Source organism: Gorilla gorilla, chromosome 4, assembly GCF_029281585.2.
Source record: "Gorilla gorilla gorilla isolate KB3781 chromosome 4, NHGRI_mGorGor1-v2.1_pri, whole genome shotgun sequence".
NCBI lineage: Eukaryota > Metazoa > Chordata > Mammalia > Primates > Hominidae > Gorilla > Gorilla gorilla.
The window spans coordinates 22,447,562-22,469,670 of record NC_073228.2 but is presented as its reverse complement, the minus strand read 5'-3'; the positions used below and the strand labels follow the sequence as shown (position 1 = coordinate 22,469,670).

Here is a 22,109-nt window from a genome sequence, read left to right as displayed (position 1 = left end):
AGCTTATGTTTCTTCTTTTCCCCCTTATCTTTCTTAGACCACCTCGAGATTTAGACTCCAAGGCTTGCATTTCTATTGGAAATCAGGTAAGAAAAAATCATGTCTGCCACCTAATACGTTGGCCATTTTATATGTATGCTGTCTCACTGAAAAATTTATTTTCCCTAGCATGCTGTCAGGGGATGAGTCAAAAAAAGTTTGCATTTAAAGGGAAGTGGTATGCAAAGTTTTTGCTATTTTGAAAAAATGTTGAATTGAAATCAGGCTATTGTGGTTTTGATGGAAGGTATTTGAATAGAGTAGATGGTTCTCTTGGGAGGGCATTTCTCAAAGCTCAGACATAATCTAGTTGCCATCAGTCAATAGTGGGTTACAGACACAATGAAGGGTCATGGCTAAAGAACTTCAGTGAAATAGCTTCAACTGAGACATTGGCAAGCTGAGTCCAAGTTGGGTTTCTGTGTTGCCTGGGACAAGCAGGTGGGCTACCGTGGGAGCTCCTAGACATCTCTTGGCCCTTCTTGTAGCTTCTTGCTTTCAGAGGCTGCTTTGACATGCTAGAAAATCTTCCGGCTCAGAAATAATCCTTAGAACATTGAGAGAAACGAGATAGAGGATAATGTGCTCTCTGTTCTGTTTATTTTTCTCTTTCCCATTGCATTATTCCTTTTCTCTCTTGCAGAACTTTGAGGTGAAGGCAGATGACCTGGAGCCTATAATGGAACTGGGACGAGGTGCGTACGGGGTGGTGGAGAAGATGCGGCACGTGCCCAGCGGGCAGATCATGGCAGTGAAGGTAGAGTTAACATTCTCCCAAATGTTTTATATCTGCTGTGTATACATTTGTCCACCTCAATTGTCAACCAGCCCTTTTAATAGAAGCAAAACCATCTTCCGTAGGGTAAAACAGAAAAGATTATTTGCAGGGAACAGTATTTTCCTCCAAAGGTATGGAAAAGTCTTCCTTGGTGTGAGTTGTATCTACTTTTTATTTGTTTTTTTAACTCTTAACTCTCCCTCCACCCATTCTGCTACCATTTTTAATTTTTACAAAACTACCATGTCATCATCACACTTAAAAATAATTAATGGGCCAGGTGTGGTGGCTCACCCCTGTAATCCTAGCAGTTTGGGAGGCCAAGGCGGGTGGATCACGAGGTCAGGAGTTCAAGACCAGCCTGGCCAACATAGTGAAACCTCGTCTCTACTAAAAATACAAAAAATTAGCCAGGCATGGTGGCACACACCTGTAGTCCCAGCTACTTGGGAGGTTGAGGCAGGAGAATCACTTGAACCCGGGAGGTGGAGGTTGTGGTGAGCCGAGATCGTGCCACTGCACTCCGGCCTGGATAACAAAGCGAGACTCCATCTCAAATAATAATAATAATAATAATAATAATAATAATAATAATAATAATAATGATGATGATACTTCCTTCATCTAATCCGGAGTCCAAATGAAAATTTCCTTGATCATCTCAAAGTGTGTGTGTTTGTTTTGTCCTGTGGGATTTTCAAATCAGCATCCCAATGAAAGTTTACGTATTGCATTTGGCTGTTATGACTCATAGATCTCTTTTATTCTATATTTTGTTGCTTTTAAAGAATTGCCTCTGAAAATCAAGAAACCAGAATTGGGAGAGAAAATTGTCTCCATTTGTGGAAAAAGGAGGGTAAAATATATCTAGAGTAAATTTGCATAGTTTTTGAGCTATGAAAGGAAATTTAAAATCATTTCATATTATTGAGTAGATGTTTGGAGGATCATAAAGAATTAACATCTCTAGCTGAGTTAATAGATTGGGGCTATTGTTAGGAATAATCAGGTGACTTGGATCCTTTTGCTTTTAAAGAATGGGAATACTTTTACCTTGTAGATTTTTCAGTCTGTTCTTCTGCTGACTTGCTAAGTAGGCAAAAAGTGTGAAGTCCTAGTGATATTGTATCTCTCCTATCATTTAATGACATAATCATGTTTCTGTAAGGCTACATTTCCTAGTGTGACAGATTGTTCTTCCCTCAGAAGCACTGGGATAGGAATGAACAGTTTCTCTATTTCTCTAATTGCTTCTATTTTGTATAGCTGTACCAGTTCTCTTACAGTTACTGTTCCCTCCAAATACTCTTACATGTTCCCAAAGAAGAGCTTTTGGCTTATTTTCTTGGGACCCCAGATAAGCAGCAAAGTCCTTAATATTGTGCCCTCTTTGCCCTGAACAGACATAATACAGTAAACCAGATTGTTTTCATACCTTGGAAATACATTCCAAAACATTTTGTCACTCTCCAAAACACACTATCTATTTGTTTCTTACCAGGACTATTCAGGAAATCAAATGAGTAACAGCCTTCCTTATTTTCATGTGTTACAAACAGCTAATCACTTAGGGTGGATATTCACAATGTCGTTGCCAGAACTTGTGTCATGAACTGTACTATTTTCACGATGGGACTCCTTCAGGTCCCTTCCTGCCTCATCCTCAGAGTAGTAACCATAAATTTTCCATGCATTTCCATTCAGCGGATCCGAGCCACGGTAAATAGCCAGGAACAGAAACGGCTACTGATGGATTTGGATATTTCCATGAGGACGGTGGACTGTCCATTCACTGTCACCTTTTATGGCGCACTGTTTCGGGAGGTAGGTGACCCTTCAATTCAAAGTCCAAGAGGAACAATAACTTAAAAAGAAGTTTCTTTGATCACGTAAATGCCATCACAATCATGGAGCTCTTTCTTGTTTGACACATCTTGTATACGGGGGTTTACGTGTGTGCAATGATGACATGCCCTGGAGCAAGGTTGGATTGAAATTATGGTATTTTCAAATGTGGTTAGCCTTTTTAAGATGTGGAGTTTCTCGTCTCCTTTCTTTTTTGTTTTGTTTATCTTGGCAGAACTTTCTATATCGCCTATAGACTGATTTGCTTAGATCTCTTATAATTTGAAATATTCTGGTCTTTTGACTGCTTTAGGAGCTTCATCTAGCCTACTTGTGTACCATATAGACTTACTTTGATCTCTTTTCTCTACCTCTGTTTTCCACTTCAGCATTATATGGATTATGAGGCTTCACCTCATTAAAACCAGCTTTTTGACTGACTATTGCTGGTATTTAGTGTGAGAGATCCAACATGGAGGAGGCATCTAGACCTAACTCCTAGACAGTGGTATCAGTAAAGGCCTGGATATCTGGGGTTGTATTGCTTATGTCTGTTAGTAATTAGATTCCATTTTTCATTAAGGGGTAGGAGAGCACATGCAGGTTCTGCTCGGCTACCTACTGGTTTGCTCTTTGTAGATAACCTTGCTTATTTGTAAATTCCTTTATGATCTTGACAGAAAACACTGTATTTCCCCCCAAAATTCAAGAAAGAAATAGTTAATTCTTCAGGATAGGGTTTACTGTTTTTTTTTTTTTTATTTTTCTTTCTCCCTTTTTCATCCTTTTAAACAATTCCTGAAACAATTGGTCTCCAGGGTGATGTGTGGATCTGCATGGAGCTCATGGATACATCACTAGATAAATTCTACAAACAAGTTATTGATAAAGGCCAGACAATTCCAGAGGACATCTTAGGGAAAATAGCAGTTTCTGTGAGTACATTTTGATCCCTACTGCAAGGAAAATGTGAGAAATAAAGTCCCTATGTGTCTTCGGACCTCAGTATGAAGAAATACTACCTGGGCCACAGCTACTATTCGTACATGTCTGTTGACATTTATTGGTGGATGGATAAATACATGCTTTCCTTTCTGAGCACTGTGTAGAAGATTCTAGCACTGCTTTGGTTTGGCAGACTCTAGGTTAAATGACTCTCAGTGCTGCATTCATCAGCTATGACCACATTCCTGGTGTCTATATTCTGACATTAGTTTATTTTGATTTTCATTTATGGATTTTTAAAATGTTCTCTTGAGACTAGTAGGCATAGAAGAAAGCAGAAGGAAAATAAATAGAAAGAAGGTCTTCTACCTTCATGGCTATTCAGGCTCAGGAGGGTGGAGAGAAAAAGAAGGAGGACAAATGAACAAGACAGATGAGGGAGACATCCTCTCTGATATAAGATACAGTCCTCTCTGGTGGATGGAGTCCAATTTGTGTAACTTCCTATGTATTTTCCTAGATAGGACAACCACTATTTGAGAAAATATCTCACTGGTAACCTAAAGCCAAGGATAATAAACCTTGATATACTTAACATTCAATTTCTTTCCAGCAATGTGATAAATAAATCTATCTTGTGTTTCTCTTGCAGATTGTAAAAGCATTAGAACATTTACATAGTAAGCTGTCTGTCATTCACAGAGGTAAGCATCCATGAGCTGTCTTGGCTGTTCCTTTGATAAAGTTCATCTCTTTCACCTGGAGTCCGTCCCTACCCCCAATCCCCCATGGATGGAAGTAGAATTGACTCAGGCAAGAGAACTAAGGGGCTTTCCTTTAAGATTGGATAGCAAACCATATAAGTAGTATTCCTTATCATGGTTGAGGACATAAGAAGAAGACATGATCTTTGTCTTACATCCAAATTGAATATAAACACTTGTTAGCAAGCAGAGCTATGAGATCATATCATTGAGAATTTTAGAGAATATGATAAAAATCGATCTTGTATTGGCCATCACATGAGAGCTTGTTGGAAAAGAATCATGGGTCTCAAGATCAAATGAATTGGAATTTGCATTTTAACAAGATTTCCAGGTGATTCTTGTGCACATGAAAGTGTGAAAAACTCTGGTATAAAGTAGAGCCCTTTCAGACAACAGGAGGCAGGATATAATGATTTATCTCTTCCTCTTTCCTTTTCTTCCTTCTTATTGGCCTGTTATCTCTTCAACCAGCCATCCATCCATCCATCCATTCATTCATTTTCTATCCACCCATTCATCCATTTATTCATCTTTTAAAATCACTTTTGAAATGTAATAGATCCGCTGAGAGGTATCTGAGAAGAAAATATATTCTGATTAAATTATGCATCAGGATTCTTATAGGGAAGTAAGCTAAATATACAAAAAAAAAAACAAAAAACAAAAAAAAAACCACCTTAGAAATATGAAAGTACCAAGCTGGGTGCCGTGGTTCATGCCTATAATCCCAGCACTTTGGGGGGCCGAGGAGGGCGGATCACCTGAGGTCAGGAATTTGAGACCAGCCTGCCCAACATGGTGAAACCCCGTGTCTACTGAAAATACAAAAATTAGTTAGGTGTGGTGGTGGGTGTCTGTAATCCCAGCTACTTGGGAGGCTGAGGCAGGTGATTGTAGTGATTGTAGTGATTGTAGTCAGGGAAACTTCTGGGAAGAGATAACCTGAACGCTGTCTTTGGGAAGAATAATGGAATGTATTGGTAAGTAAGAGGGCCTGGTGGTTTGGATAATTCTTAAACTCTCTGAGCCTGGAAATAATGTAAAATGCCTTCCACAGTGTGCCTACTATTGTTAGTTGTTATTATTAAAAATTGGAAAAATAGGATGAAGGAAGATGAGGAGAAGAAAATAGGAAGGAATACAGACAGGAAAAAGACTGTAGATTATTCACAACTTTGAAATTAACATTAAGGGTTATTTCACCATTATGAATATGTAATTCATATTAGAGAAAATATGTAAGGTATAAAAATAATAAAATGAAATTTGTGTATCTTCTAGCTTAAAGGGAAAATTATAAAGGATAATTTTTAAAGCTTTTGTAATAATCTTTTACTTTCAATTTTATGGGGGTTGTGAAAAGTATCACAAAGGGAAAAAATCAGCTGTAATTTCAAATGTTATTATCCAGAGATAATCGTAGTTCCATTTTTTGGGCATATGGGCGGGTGGGCTAAATTTTTCTAGTCAAAAGGATTCGTTTAAAATCTGGTCGGTAATACTGCTTCTTCAGTAACCTGCCCTGTGGTCTGGAATACCTGGGTTTATGATCCTTTACACTATGTGACCTCTGACACATCGCTAGCAGAGGTTTCAATCAAAATTTGTTGCTTTGGGCCAGGCTTGGTGGCCTCACACCTGTAATCACAGCCCTTTGGGAGGTGGGGTGGGAGGACTGCTTGAGGCCAGGAGTTTGAGACCAGCCTGGTCAACAAAGAGACATCCTGTCTGTCAAAAAAAAAAAAAAAAAAAATTAGCTGGGCATGGTGGTTCACACCTGTAGTCCAAGCTACTCAGGAGACTGAGGCAGGAGGATGATTTGAGCCCAGGAGTTTGAGGCTGCAGTGAGCTATGATCACACCACTGCACACCGGTTGAGTGACAGAGTAAGACCTTATCTTGAAGAAAAAACCAAACCAAACAAAAACAAAGGTTGCTTTGGTCATATTTGGTATATCATTGTGTCACAGTCTGCCTTTTTGTTCTTTGTTTTATTACTCCTACATTAAATATCAATGAATCATTTTGAATTGGACATTTGATTCAGTAATAATTTTTTAGGCTCTTACTACAAGTATGAGGGTAATGAAGATCATAAAATCAGTGGAGAAAACAGTTCTTTGTATGGAGAAATTCACAGTTCTACAAGGCATGAACAAAACATGAAATAGAAAATCAAGTTGAAAGCAATAAGCCGTTGTTAACTGTGGGTCAGGGATGGCAGTTACTTCTGTGTTGGGCAACTTGGGGAAAGGAAGATGAAGGACAAATGGAGATTTTAGGCCCTCTGGTGGCAGAGAAATGAACCTTGAAAGCAGGCTGAAATGATGGCATCCTGGTTGTTTTCGCTTTCAGACGTCAAGCCTTCTAATGTACTCATCAATGCTCTCGGTCAAGTGAAGATGTGCGATTTTGGAATCAGTGGCTACTTGGTGGACTCTGTTGCTAAAACAATTGATGCAGGTTGCAAACCATACATGGCCGTAAGTACATTAGCTAGGGTGGCATCTGGTAATGTCACTGCCGACAAATCATGCTGGGAAACAAGAAATGGATGGCCACAGAGGGAAAATGGAAATGTACCTAAGACTCCAGAAGTAGTCTGCCTCTTAGTATTTCTTCAAAATTTTATGTCTGAAATCTTTACTCGCTTGCTTCATATATTGTCTTAGTTTGTTCAGGCTGCTGTGGCAAAGTAATGTAAGCCAGGCAGCATATAAACAAAGAAATTTATTTCTCACAGTTTTGGAGGCTAGGAAATCCAAGATGAAGGCACCAGAAGATTTGGTGTCCAATGAGGGCTCACATTTCTCAGGATCATACATAGCACCTTCCTGCTCAGTCCTCGCATGGTGAAAGGGGTGAGGGATCTCTCTAGGGCTTTTTTAATAAGGGCCCCAATCCTATTCATTAGTATTCCACTTTCATGATTCAATCACCCCCCAAAGGCCCTGCCTTCTGATACCACCACATGTGCGATTAGGTTTTAACCTGTGGATTTTGGTGGGGCACAGACATAGTTATATATATATTACTTTAAAAAAATCAAGTGAAAGAGATATGTTATTTGAAAAAATATATACACAATACATATAGCCTGCACAGTTTTCCACACTGTATTGCAGGGGAGTATTACCTTGTTTGTTGAGGACAAAATAGTAAATAGAGCTTAAATTACCCAAACAAGGCAGTTAGATTAGTTATGAGAGGACCTCACAGCTGTGAAGATTCACCGTCATTAGCAGAGACCTTGCAATCCCCTTTAACTGAAGGAACGGACACTAGATTCTATCTGGAAATGGACTTGTGCTTTGAATTGAAAAGCTTCCTGTCTGTGTTTAGCTAAAAATTGCTCAGGTCTATTAGCATGGGACAGTAGCCCAGTGACTCTTGTTTTATTGAGTTCTGGACTGTTCGTGTTTTAAACAAGGATAATTCTAGATGGGCAAAGTAGCTTTATAATGTATACCCTGTTTCTTCTTAAGGCAAATTTTAAATTTGTTATGAAAGGAACTTGATCCATTACTGTGTCCAAGAAAAGACAAACACAGAAGAAGGGAAACCCCACGGAGACATTGATATTTGTTGTAGTTAACCGGGTCTTCTTGGCCTCAGTGGCATGTTAACAGCTTATAACAACTCACTTGGCAGCTGATGCTACCCCCATCCCCAGAGACTATTGAACTAAGAACATTATCTCAATTGTCTTCCCAGTTTCTCAGTTGTCTGTCTCCTTTCCAGCCTGAAAGAATAAACCCAGAGCTCAACCAGAAGGGATACAGTGTGAAGTCTGACATTTGGAGTCTGGGCATCACGATGGTAGTGTATGCCAATCATCATGAACTATGAGGTTGTGGGTAATGAAACTAGAATGAGGTGGACGTTGGGTTCAAGAAACAAATGCCCTAAATGCTGGTTTGGGGCGCCCTCTCCTGCTGAGATGGTAGGAGATTTTGAGTAATAATTGTTTGTATTGTGGTATAATAAAAACACTGATATGGGATTGGGGAAACCAATCTTTCTCTTGATTCCACCTCTGACGAGCTGTATGCCTTTTTGAGTAATTGTTACAGTCACATGGACTATCTTCCTATCCTCCTCTGTAAAACGAGAGGATCTGACTAGATTCCTTATAGTTTAAAATTAAATTATTCAAGCCAAGGCAAGAAGCTTAAGCTGTGCAAAGAATGCTAACGTGCGTGAACCCTGATAGGGCCGTGTTATCCAGGACATAGGCTATGCTTCCCAGGATATTTTTATTGGAGAAGTAGAAGTCAAAGTCTGATCAGGTCAGTGTATTAGTTCGTTTTCACACTGCTGATAAAAGCATCCCCAAGACTGAGTAATTTAAAAGAAAAAGAGGTTTAATGGACTCACAGTTCCATGCAGCTGGGGAGGCCTCACGATCATGGCGGAAGGTGAAAGGCACATCTTATATGGCGGCAGACAAGAGAGAATGAGAGAGCCAAGTGAAAAGGGAGATGCTTCATAAAACCATCAGATCTCGTAAGACTTTTTCACTACCATGAGAACCATAGAACAGTATGGGGGAACCACCCCCATGATTCAATTATTTCCCACTGGGTCCCTCCCACAACATGTAGGAATTATGGGAGCTACAATTCAAGATGAGATTTGGGTGGGGACACAGCCCAACCATATCAGTCAGGTATATCCTCAATACATGATAACCAATAGGATGATTTCCTTAGACACAGCCCTAAAGTTATATGATTTATTCATAACTTATTCATAACTTTGGTGATTGTAAATTTCATAACTTTGGTGGTCATACATTTTCAGTGGATCACCAAGGTCTGGAATTATCCACTGTGGTCCTGGCTCCTCCCCAGGCACAGCAGCTGAATAAATCCCATGAGTTATTTCTCCTGCCTGCCCAGAAAGCACATGATCCTGTAATGCAAAGTGGCCTTTTCTCAAGTCCAAAAAAAGATCTGTCATTTCGTTCTAGGTTGCTTTTTCTCCCTGTCATTTCACCAAGGGACCTGAAGGTGGCAGTAGATGCTCGGCTCTGGAAAGGTCTTAGGCTGGGAATTACTTTTCAGACCAAACGTTTGAAATCCTCGTAGCTTTACATCCTGAAGTTTAATACTGTTGGCTTACAATTTTTATGAAGTGCCACAGTGGGTTTTAGTGAGGGGCCCCGTTTTAGATAGGCTTAAGTGGCTGTGTCTAGTAAGTAATATTTAAAAATCCCTAGCACTAGGAATTTGGGGAAAATTGCTAGAGAACAAATTATTAGTTTATTTCCTGCCCCCCCACCCCTGGACTTATACTTGAACTTTACCCTGTGTTTTCTTCTGTCTATCCACAAATGAAACATGGGTGATTCCCTAAAGCAGCCCTGTTGAAACTGTTGTCTCCTTTTTTCTTCTTTTCTCCAGATTGAGTTGGCCATCCTTCGATTTCCCTATGATTCATGGGGAACTCCATTTCAGCAGCTCAAACAGGTGGTAGAGGAGCCATCGCCACAACTCCCAGCAGACAAGTTCTCTGCAGAGTTTGTTGACTTTACCTCACAGTGGTAAGACAGCCTCACCTCCCAAGTGTCAGTGTGAAAGAAGAAGATGAGTTCTCATGAATTTCTTCCATCGGGGTTGAATCCATCATGCATACATTCATTCCGAAAGCATTTGTGGAGTATGCCCTCTCTGCTGGAGAAGGAAAGATGACCGTATCACACTCCCTGCCCTCACTGAGCCCAAAGTCAAGTAGAGAAGTCTCATAAATGAATAATTATAGTATAATGTGGCAAGTCCAGTGATAGAGATAGGGGCATAGGCGATTTAAGGAACTCAGAGGGAAGACCTCAGGATAGGCTTTTCTGGAGGAGATAAATCTGGAGCTGCGATCATGAGAGGAATTTTCCAGACAAAAGGGAAATAGGAAAGGAAACGTATTCCAAACAGAAGGAACATCATTCACAATGTCACAAAAGCAAGAAACTCCTTTATGTGAGCTTTAAGCAATTTGATGTTGATTAAAGCATAAAGAGAAAGCTGATAGGACCCACTAGAGGCCTGGGGATAGGAAGTAGAGGCAAAGAATTACTTTCGGTGAGAAGATAGTGGGTAGTTTGAGAGTGTTTCTTAGGTCCCCAGAAGTCTTGTAGAACCTTGGTTGCTACTGAATACTTGCTAACTGTGGAGAAACTTGCCCACCATAAGAGACAATGCTGAAGTTCTGGGAAGGGAATCCAAACGAAGTTGCGGTGGAAAGTGGGAGGGAGCCATACTCATGAGGTGAACTATATTTTCATGAAAACTGCCAGGGCAGTCAAGAAAAACAAGAGGGGAAAGTATTCTCTGGATAATCCAGTAATTTCTGTCTGCATAGAGGTCATGATGCCTAGGATGGCTTGATAGTAATGATCATGGCAAGTGATGCTGGAAGCAGGATGCCAGAAGTGAAGCACACCCCTGAGCCAGGTTAGCGTATTTGGCCATCCGGGAGAAGTAGATGAGAATTGGGAGGAAAGGGGCTCGGAGATGGTGGCAGGCCCAGCTGTGACCCTCGGAGGGGAGCCGTTCTGAGTACTCACTGCTGGGGAAGGGCCTGGAGCTCTGAAGGCTGTTTGAGGTACTGAGGAAGCTGAAGGAACATCTTCCCCGTGGCTTCATTCCTCAGCCTCCATGCTTTTTAGAAGTGCTGTGAGGCAGGGCACCCGCGCCTGTAATCCCAGTACTTTGGGAGGCCGAGGCGAGTGGATCACCTGAGGTCAGGAGTTCAAGACCAGCCTGGCCAAAATGGTGAAAACCTGACTCTACTAAAAATACAAAAAATTAACTGGGCATGGTGGTGGACAGCTGTAATCTCGGGAGGCTGAGGCAGGATAACCGCTTGAACCTGGGAAGTGGAGGCTGCAGTGAGCCGAGATCATGCCATTGCACTCCAGCCTGAGCAACAAGAATAAAACTTCATCTCAAAAAAAAAAAAAAAAAAAGCTGTGAATACAGCATTCATCAGGAAACATGGAAGAAACATAAAACAAAGCAACTGTCTGTTGCTTGTGAACCTAAGAGCTCTTGGACTCTTTGTTAGCCCTAGGCCCCTTCTCATTCCTGGTACTTTTCCCTGATGATGTATGAGGCTGGTCTGCAGTTGTTTGTTTTTGTTTTTGGCTGGATGACTAGAGAGGGGCTGGAGCCTCGAGCACTAGTGTAATAGTTGTTGGATGCCTCTTAAAAGATATATCTTCTAGGCTGCTTCCTGTCTGTTTTCCTTGAGGGAGTGTGCTGGATGTGGTAGTACCTCTGCCAGGTTGACCTGGGTTCATGATTTTGCCTTCTGGATTCAAAGACTTGTTTTTTGTGGATGGTTGGTTGGTTGGTTGTTTATTTATTTATTTATTGCCTTATCCTCAGATGTTTAAGGTCACATCAAAAAAAGGGATGAGGGGCCGGGCGTGGTGGCTCACACCTGTAATTCCAGCACTTTGGGAGGCCAAGGTGGGCGGATCACTTGAGATCAGGAGTTCGAGACCAGCCTGACCAACATGGTGAAAACCCATCTCTGCTAAAAATACAAAAATTAGCCAAGTGTGGTAGCACACACCTGTAGTCCCAGCTACTCGGGAGATTGATGCAGGAGAATTGCTTGAACCTAGAAGGCAGAGGTTGCAGTGAGCTGAGATTGCACCACTGCACTCCAGCCTGGGTGATAAGAGAGAGACGCCATCTCAAAAAAAATAAAAATAAAAAAGGATGAGGCATCTTGGGTAGTACAGAACAGTAGTTCTCAAGAGGGGTGGTAATGGGGAATTATCTTATCTAGCTAAGTCTCTTCAAATTATTCTCCCTATTACCTTTCTCCCACCTATCCCCTTTTCCCAAGATTCTGGGTGCTTTAGGAAATTTTGGTAAGAACGAGGCTGGTGTGAAAAGTTTGAGAAAGCTGAGTCTACCATTATGAATCACCAGTTTAATCCAGTGATTCTCAACTGTGGCTGCTCATTTATAAAACTCTAGTGAGCTTTCAAAATCACTGCCCCCAGGCCTCATCCTCATAGACTCTGATTTAATTGATCTGGGGAGGGGCCAAGATACTAATATATTTTTAAATGTTCTCAAGTCATTTTTATGTACAGCTGCGGTGATAACCCCAGGTTTAGACATATGATCTATGGACCTGCCATCAACTAGTTTCTGTTTAGAAGGCTTATTTTCTTCAATTTATTTAAAAAAAAATCATCCATTTGCTTGAATTTTCTTTCACCAGTGTATTTTTTCTCTTACTGGAATTTTCTCCAAAGAATCAGAGCATTGAAACTTTTTAGAGCTATTTTAAAAATGAACATCTTGAGAAATAAATGTTTTTTAATTTTTTTTTTTTTTTTTTTTTGGAGACGGAGTTTTGCTCTGCCACCCAGGTTGGAGTGCAGTGGCACGATCTCAGCTCACTGCAAGCTCCGCCTCCTGGGTTCACGCCATTCTCCTGCCTCAGCCTCCTGAGTAGCTGGGACTACAGGTGCCCGCCACCACGCCTGGCTAATTTTTTGTATTTTTAGTAAAGACGAGGTTTCACCGTGTTAACCAGGATGGTCTCGATCTCCTGACCTCGTGATCCGCCCCGCCTCAGCCTCCCAAAGTGCTGGGATTACAGGTGTGACCCACTGCGTCCGGCCAATTTTTCTAATTTTAATGTATGCACACATATATGGAAGTTCCAGATACCAGCATCATTGCTCTTCATATAATGACTGCCCTGTGTCTTCTCTCTCCTTATAACACCCATAATGCCTTCATGGCTGCCTGCAAAGATATCCCCTTCTCTCTCATTTTCTTTTAATTTTAATCCCAGCTACCACAGTTCATTAATTAAAAAATTTTGAGCCATAGACATGTCTCAGCTTTCCTGAAACTGTTAATTCTATTAATACTGTTTGCTCGGTGTCATGTCATTTCTACTCAAGTAAGTCAGTTTGTCTTATATCTGGGTATATTAAAAATAATACCCTGTCTCTACAAAAATACACAAATTAGCTGGGTGTGGTGGTGTGCACCTGGGGACCCAGCTACTTGGAAGGCCAAGGTGGGAGGATCACTTGAGCTTGGAAGGCTGAGGCTGCAGTGAGCCATAATTGTCCCACTGCACTCCAGCCTGGGTGACAGAGCAAGATCCTGCCAAAATAAGATAAAATTAAATAAATAACAAAATGTAATATAAAATAAAATAAAATAAAATATGAAACCATCTAGAAACAAAACCCAAATCACTTTACCCTAGAAGTCATTAAAAGATAAATTTTCCTTCCTCAAAGTGTCAGTATTATAGTTCTGGTAGAATGCTATACTTAAGAATATCAGTTGTCTAAAATAGTCATTTTGTTGGTATGGGAATTAAGAAATAGAAGGGAATCGTTAATTCTGAATTTTATGAGCATTCTTACTTATCCTCAGTTTGACTTTTTCAGCATGCAAGCTCTCCTATTTCAGATCCCAGGTCAATAACTTTTTTCCCTGCCACAAACCACCAATATATTTTCTTTGATATCCCTTAAGTATGAACATTATTTTTCAACTGGGTTGAAAAAGTCATCTTATACTCGAAAAGTAGCACTGATTTTCTTTTAGAGTTTATGACTGGCCTAGAACTTTACGGAAGCAATTTTATTTTTCATACATATATTAATATATGGGTACATACCTCCATCCATTAGCCATCTAGTGATTTTACTTGTTTGATTACTGAAAGCTCGAGGTTTGACCTGGAGCTTGGTGGAAAGAATGGAAAAGTGATAATGTTAACAGAAGAGTACCTCTTCTACCTCTTCGTGAACATTCCCTGTGCACGTAACTCCCCTTTATCAGCTATTCTTTTATTTTTCTCATGAATAAAGCTGTGTTATTGAGACATAACTTCATTAAAGGACCTTTTTTTTTTTCGTGAGCTCCATGTTCTTTATATTTTTATTATGTAGGCTATGGTCCTCCCAGACTTCTCAGAAAGGCCCCTCTATGTGCTAAGTGGGGAAGGGAGACTATGGATTTCAAAAGTGAAATATTTAATCTCAAATTTCAAGATAGATACATCTATGTTTTTATTGCCTACATCTGTCTTTGGTATGCAGAAAAAGAACCCATTATACCCACAGCCTAGGTAACTGTCAGAGTATTTGTGAACTTGCGTATCCTACCTAAGCATTCGATGTCACAAAGCTACTAGGTATCACACACCTGCCTAGGTATCATACACGTGCCAAGGAATCAACTTGGCACGATGCCATCACCATGTTGCTAGGTACCATAATTCTGTATCCAGGGAATTGACTTGGTAGCCACTCTTGTCTGGCCCATCAGTACTGATCACTGCTTGTTAGTTGACAGTAAATCACTTAGTTTGTGGGGTGAAGTAGAAAAGCTCTAACAGGCTATCATCACCACACCCAAAGTTAGACCTAGAGTCCAGAGTTACAGTTTTTGCATTTCTTTTGCAGTAACATCTGACAAATGTTATCTTGAAGGAGAAAGAAGAATTAACCATATGAACGTAAAGGAAAAAAGCAAACCCACAATGGTTTCTTACAAACCCTTCTTTTCTGTATTTATTTTGAGATAGGACTACAGAATGAGATTTTCTTCCTCTTTTTCCTATATGTCTCTTTCTTATCATAGGGGTTTTAAGGAGTTCTTGAGTTGGGTTGTGTTGACCATGTCAGCCTTGTTTTGAGATTCATCACGGAAGTCTAATAGAGAAGTCTTGCTTTCTAGTCCTGCAGAAGGGTTAACAAATGAGTTCGCAAAAGATTGGAATCTTAGCCGGTTTACACTTTTCATTATAAACTCTTCCTATAGGTTCACAGAAGAAAGTCACTGGAAGTCAACTGCCGAGTGCCAAATCAGCCGGACTTCCCTTTGGCTTTTTCTCCAGGCCTATTTAAGAAGCTGTGGGCCCAACTGACCAGTCTGATGGCACATTGAAGGGTAGTGGAGGCCCACTCAAGCATCGATATTGTCTGACTCAGAGAAACTAGCATAAAACACAGACAGTCAAATACAGTCTCCTACTTGTGTAGGAAGGACAGTAAAAAGAGGCACTAGATGTTTATTTAGCTTCTGACAAATGTATGCCTTGAAACGCGCAATGTGTTTTTATTCTGTGGATGTACCAAATAGCCCTTCTTGGAAATGATCGGGGGAATTCAAATAGGCAGAAATCCTCTGGTCAGCACAAACTACAAGCTAGCAATTCTCAAGACAGCATGAGCTGTTTTTTAGTGTCAGCTATGGTCAGAAGCGTGTGTTGTGGCATTTGGAAAAGGAATTAGGGCAGTTAGCTAATTGCACGCTTGAAAATGACAAGCTCTTTGAAAATTCAAAAGTCTGATTCCAGTTCAAAAAGAAATTGGTGTTGCTTTGAACTCCAAAGTTGTTATTGTATACTGAATTTCAAGTACTTCCTACTAAACATGGAAAATTTGCTTTCCCCCCAACCTTATCCTGAGTGTATTGCTATTCTTAGCCCATGTTTTGAAGTGTTCTTGATTTAAAAGATGGAGAGAATGGGTTATATCAGTTACATTAATTTAATAAACAGCCTTGCTTTGCGGTGTAAGTATTTTCCATTTATATTCTGCAGTAGTGTTTGGGGTAGATTGTGAGCTCTCTAATCAGGGGCCATGAGTCAAGGAATAGCCTATTGACCAGTTAGTCTTGGAGGTTTCAGGAATCCTTAACACTTTATGATGGATCAACTAGGGTACTTTCCCCATATTTTCTTTATACAGAGTTAACAAAAATCTGGAGATTTTTTTTTTCTTTTTTGATACAGTCTCACCCTGTTGCCCAGGCTGGAGTGCAGTGGTGCAATCTCAGCTCACTGCAACCTCCGCCTCCCAGGTTCAAGTGACTCTTGTGCCTCAGCCTCCCTAGTAACTGGGATTACAGGCTCCTGCCACCATGCTCAGCTAATTTTTGTATTTTTTGTAGAGTCGGGGTTTCACCATGTTGGCCAGGCTGGTCTTGAACTCCTGACCTCAAGTGAGCTCAAGTGATCCACCTGTCTCACCCTCACAAAGTGTTGGGATTACAGGCATGAGCCACTGCACCTGGCTGAGAAATCTTTATAAGCTGTTCCAGAAGTGAAAAGATAAGATATCCTGACTCAAAATCAGTATTTTAAAAAAATACAGCATTTAAAAAAAATACAGTATTTTTAAAAATGGAGATGTTTAAGCTCATCTCTCTGTTGGAAAGAGACAGTCATTTTATCTTTTCTGCTAAATATAAGGTAAAAAATCAGCACATTTTTACATTTGAGAAACAAGCTTTTCTTCCTGACATTGCCTTGGTTCTGTTGTTGACCGATGAAAGCTAGTAACGGAGTGGGCCTGGGTCCTCAGTGAGAATGTTCCAGATGCAATGCGGAGTTTAAGGTCTGAATAGAGACAGCCAGAATCAACCATCTGAATATTGAGTGTGGATTTAATGTTGTGCTTGCGCTTTTTGTTGTTTACTTAGCGTGTTACATTGTTCCAGCGATAGAGAAGCATTTCTGGTTTTTGATTTGCTTTGAACAATAGTGGGAAATTCAGGGCTTCTAGCCTGTTTGTTTTTTTGTTTTTTTTTTTTTACCAGGGTCTGTGTGCAAGTCAGCAACGCTCCTGGGATCACATTGCTTCTTCTGTGTTTCTTTCTAGGTAAATTAGCTCTTGAACTTAGAAAGAAACACTTTTGCTTCCTGGGGTTGAGGGCAGGAGACGGTGGTTGTGGTGAGAATGTGCTTAAAGACAGACAAACCAGCTGGAGATGGTCCTTTTAAGTGAAGGGGAGAGGAAGCCACAACAAGGAGGGACCACCTATTACACAAAGCACAGCGTTTCTTAATCTCTGCACTAATGACATTTTGGGCTAGAGTGTTCTTTGTTGTGCGGGATTGCCCAGTGCATTACAGGATGTTTAGCAACATCCCTGGCCTCTACCTATTAGATGCCAGTAACACCCTGCCACCAGATGTAACAACCAAAAATGCCTCCTGACATTTTCCGTATATCCCCTGGGGAGCAAAATGACCTCCAGCTGAGAACCACCCACGTAGAGTCTCAGCATCTAGGTACCTACAAAACCATCAGTGGGAGTTACACGGACTCATTCATTTCACTCAGCACACATTCCCATATCAATCGGACTTTGCCGCCTGTTAATTCCTCTTTCTAATGCGCTCTTATTTTTATCCTCAGTTGAGATGAAACTTTCTCTCATAGGTTGTCTGGTCACTGAGGTCACTAGGTCCTAGGTCTGCCCTCAGTTCCAGGTTGAAACTTCTGTCCTCACATCTACCTGTAGCCTGTCTCAGGTTCCCTGGCTTCCACCCACAGCATTGCCTGGAACAAACTGGTAGGCTGATTTTAAGTTGTTTTGGTTCAAAAACTTTCTCTCTCTCCTTTTTTTTTTTTTAAATTTTATTTCGTTTTAAACCACAGTTTCTCAAAGTGCCTGAACTACTTCACTCTCTCATGGTTCTGTACCTTACCCCGTCATGCTTAGTTAGCTTCAGAGGGTGAGGCAGAGCTCACGCCACACATGCTAGGTCTCATTTGCTCAGAATGATCCGTTAGCTCAAATCCCAGCAACCTAACCATCAGTTACATTTTGATTCCTCCAACTCCAGGCAAAATTCCTTTCCATTCCAATGCCAGGCAAAGCTCCTTTCCATTCATGTATGATTTTGTGGTCCGTTGGGCACGGGAGTCTGTAGGTTGCCTTGCAAATCATAGTTTTCAAAATCATCTTTTTCTGCATTCTGTAACCTGGGATTCCAACTCCAAGTAAATTGTTTCTTTTCTTTTCTTTCTTTCTTTTTCTTTTTTTTTTTTTTTTCATTTTAAGGCCAGAGTTGGATAGAGGATAGGGATGGGCTGAGAATGGGGTGATGGGTTGGTCTCTTCATCTTACAGTTTTATTACTGTTAAATAATAAGTAACAGCATTTATTGCCTCCGGTATCAAATGTTATTAAATGTCTGTGTCAATGGAGAGCAGAACAACCGGAAGTCACCTGACAATAGCACATGACCATAAAGTATTTCTAACAAGAATAATTGCTGTCACTGAGTGCGCTCTCTCTTTTATCAGCTGTTGTAAACAGGTCTTATTACCTTTGTCATAAACAAGCAGTATTACCTTAGAAATGTTATGGGGCGTTGGGCACAGTGGCTGACACCTGTACTCCCAGCTCTTTGGAAGGCTGAGGCAGGTGGATCACTTGAGCCTAAGACTTCGAGACCAGCCTGGGCAACATGGTGAAACCCTGCCTCTACAAAAAATACAAAAATTAGCCAGGCATGATGGCACGTGCCTGTAATCCCAGCTACTCAGGAGGCTGAGGCAGGAAGATCACCTGAGCCTAGGGAGGTGGAGGCTGCAGTGAGCCGAGATTGTATGCCCCTGCACTCCAGCCTGGGCAACAGAGCCAGCCCCTGTCTCAAGGAAAAGAAAATAAATATTAGGGGTTTATTGCTTCTATCTCAGGCAGGTTTGGTTAGGACTATATAAAAGCAAATTATACATTCATGGGAAACAGAAGCAAAAAGAACCAGGTACCTGACAGTGAAGAGATAACAAATGGCAATGTAAGAAACACTTGCCAATTTCTTTGTCTGTGGAAATGGCGTTAAAGCTGCTTTGAAGGAAAGTAGATTTTTTGAAATAAAATGGCTATAGATCAGAAAAATTAGTGTGTATATCATCGGTAAAGTATCAAAAGGAAAGTACACACACACACACACACACACACATACAACTATTTTTCCCATTAAGGCACAACCAGGGTGATTTAAAACATGATACATAAGCATTACAGAAGAGGAAAGTCAAGATAGGAGGCTGTGTTTTCAATACACTTTTAAAGCTGATTATGTTTAGTGTTCTACAGGTTCTGAAATCCTTGTCTAATGAAAATATATATGGCTTCTAGATTTTAATGATTATTTTTTTTTCTTTAAGCTTAAAGAAGAATTCCAAAGAACGGCCTACATACCCAGAGCTAATGGTGAGTATTGTTAGCAATGTAAACATGACTATACTAATAGCTACAAAAGGCAAAGTCACTAAGACCTAAATTATCATCACATCACCATATTGGAAGAGTTGGTTCATTGATACATCAGTGACAGGAATTGAACTCCAGGAAAGAGAGTTAAAGAGTTCATCCTACATCCTTCTTAAACATAGGCTGGGACCTGTCACTATTCTTAGTAGTTTTTTTCCAGGCTAATAAACCTGTCATGATACAGAGCAAATTATGTGTATACAATTTATATTTTTGAATTTAAAAGATATGAGAAGCCTCATATTACTAAGATAAAATTAAGGAAAGTATGATTTAAGAGATTTCAATAATGAGGAAAACTTCAATGCTCTTTGATCAATTTTTGGTCAAATATCTGGGCTAAATTAGATGAACAACTTTTTGGGGGGTAGCTAGGGAGGAAAAAAAAATTTTGCTTTTTGTTTTCACTTTGGTGGAAAAAAGTAAGACAAAGCATTATTAGTTTAAATTATACTCCCTCAGCATTCACAGTTTATCACTTGCTGTGTCTATAAAAAGCAAGAGTGAAGAAAGTAAGATCTTAGCATTGTTTTTTGTATTAAAATAATGTTTCTTAAATTGTGGTAACTATAGGCCGGGCATGGTGGCTGTTCATGCCTGTAATCCCAGCACTCTGGGAGGCCGAGTTGGGCAGATTGCCTGAGCCCAGGAGTTGCCTGAGCCCAGGAGTTGGAGACCAACCTGGGCAACGTGACGAAACCCCACCTCTACAAAAAGTACAAAAAATTAGCCAGGCATGGTGGCATTTGCCTGTAGCCCCAGCTACTCAGGAGGCCGAGGTGGCAGGATCACTTGAGCATGGGAAGTTAAGGCTGCAGTGAGACGTGATTGTGCCACTGAATTCCAGCCTGGGCAACAGAGTGAGACCCTGTCTCAAAGAAAAACAAACAAACAAACAAACAAAACTCTGGTAACTACAATTCTAAGCTAATTACTAGTGATTCTAAGCTAAATACAAATGGCAAGGACCTAAACTTGGCAATGCTTTGCTTTATCTAAGTATATGTTGAATGTAGGAGAAACACATTTTTGGGGGGGGAGAAATATATAAAATCCAGACTATTTGCTAATTTATGTTAATTCCTAGATTTGTTTCAGTTATCAAGGTTTTCATTTTAGCAGGGGAAGGAAGAGTTACGTTCATGCACAATTTCAAAAACAATAAAACACTGACACCCTTTCTTACTGGAACACAGTTATTCATCAGGCATTAAATGCTTGCTCTTCTGCTATCCCAGCCACAAGCCCTGCTGTCTTCAAGACCAACTCAGGGCATGTCTTAGAAGCATGGATTCCTAGTGTCAAATGCTGTGGTGAGGTGGCTTAGATATGAGGAAGCACAGCTTGGAAATGTCGAGTCAGGAAGAGTTATAGAAAGCTGATCAGGAAGATGCGTGATAGTTACCGCCAGTCACATAGGTTTTCACTTCTGTTGCCTAAGCTTTGATTGAAGATTGAACCATTTTGCAACTGGATGAATTGGAGATGAGACCATCTCATTGGGCCTCCATTGGATGCATTAAAAGGCAGCCCCTGGTGCTCAGCACTCTACCATCTTTATTCAACTAAAACTCACAGTTAAAGAAGGAAATATGAGTAATGTTTGAGAAAATCCTAGCATAGTACATGTTTAAGTTGAATATTTTCTTCCTGATTATTTTTTAATAGCCAGTCAAAGGCTTTTTTGGTTCTGTTTACTCTTTTTTAATATGCTTATGCACCCGCTAGGGCATTTTAAAATTAATTTCATATAAAATACAGTAGATATACAGTTATTCTTGTAGGATACTATGGAGCCTGTAATCCTATTTTATTTATTTATTTATATTTTAATTTTTATTTTTTAGAGATGGAGTCTCATTATGTTGCCCAGGCTGGTCTCGAATTCCTGGGCTCAAACAATCCCCCTGCCTGGGCCCCCCAAGTAGCTGGGACTACAAGTGTGCACCTGTACTCCTATTCTAAAGTTGCCATGTTTTGTAACTAAGTTCAGATAAGAAGAACATTTTCTATATATTTCTGGCTACTTTTTCTTCTTCCAAATGGTTTCGGATCAGAAATTTCACTGAAACACACTTGAGAAAAGAATGCTTAATATACATGGGCAGCTGATGTCAAATTCTACATTTGTAATATGTTCTAACCCTGTGATATTTTATGGCCTATATATATATCAATGTTATAAAATCATGTCAGTCCCCCTTTTCTTCTTACAGCATTAGTCTTTGTGGTACTGGAAATGGACTTGCCTTTTAAGACTATAACTGTTCCCTGCTTTCCTGTGGAACTGAGGTTTTCAAACGGAAAATCTGAGTCCAAACTCCCTGACTTTAGCATTGGGAAAACACTTGCTGAGAGGCAATTGTTTAGATTTTAGGAGTTGGTGAGGAAGTATGAAGGAAAAAAAATAATCCTTTTTCCAGGTGAAGGACAGTTTAATTAAGGCCTTAACCTAGACATGTCCCTCTTATAGAAATCCCAAATGTTTCTCTCCCTAACACGGATTGAAGGGTGTGTATTCTTTAAGATCATGTCATTTGCTTCTTCTCTCAAATATCACTGGGGAGTATGACTCAGTAGAATTTGTTCTTCTAAAGTAGGTAGCAGCCAACGATTTCTGTAAAGGACTAAATAGTAAGTGTTATAGTCTTTGTAGGCTATACAGTT

The 22,109-nt window shown here is 40.2% G+C and overlaps 1 protein-coding gene across 3 annotated transcripts in view; it reads left to right on the top strand.

The window, feature by feature from the left end:
- MAP2K6 (mitogen-activated protein kinase kinase 6) overlaps window positions 1-22,109 on the top strand; it is a 140,872-nt gene that overhangs the window by 103,768 nt on the left and 14,995 nt on the right. For all 3 annotated transcript variants that reach the window (XM_055386521.2, XM_019028396.4, XM_063706132.1), the window contains 9 exons: window positions 38-86; window positions 683-796; window positions 2,522-2,641; window positions 3,481-3,597; window positions 4,260-4,311; window positions 6,730-6,857; window positions 8,116-8,193; window positions 9,780-9,919; window positions 19,337-19,382. In XM_055386521.2, coding sequence (XP_055242496.1) covers window positions 38-86; window positions 683-796; window positions 2,522-2,641; window positions 3,481-3,597; window positions 4,260-4,311; window positions 6,730-6,857; window positions 8,116-8,193; window positions 9,780-9,919; window positions 19,337-19,382 — 844 coding nt within the window. The remainder of the gene's footprint in view (window positions 1-37; window positions 87-682; window positions 797-2,521; window positions 2,642-3,480; window positions 3,598-4,259; window positions 4,312-6,729; window positions 6,858-8,115; window positions 8,194-9,779; window positions 9,920-19,336; window positions 19,383-22,109) is intronic.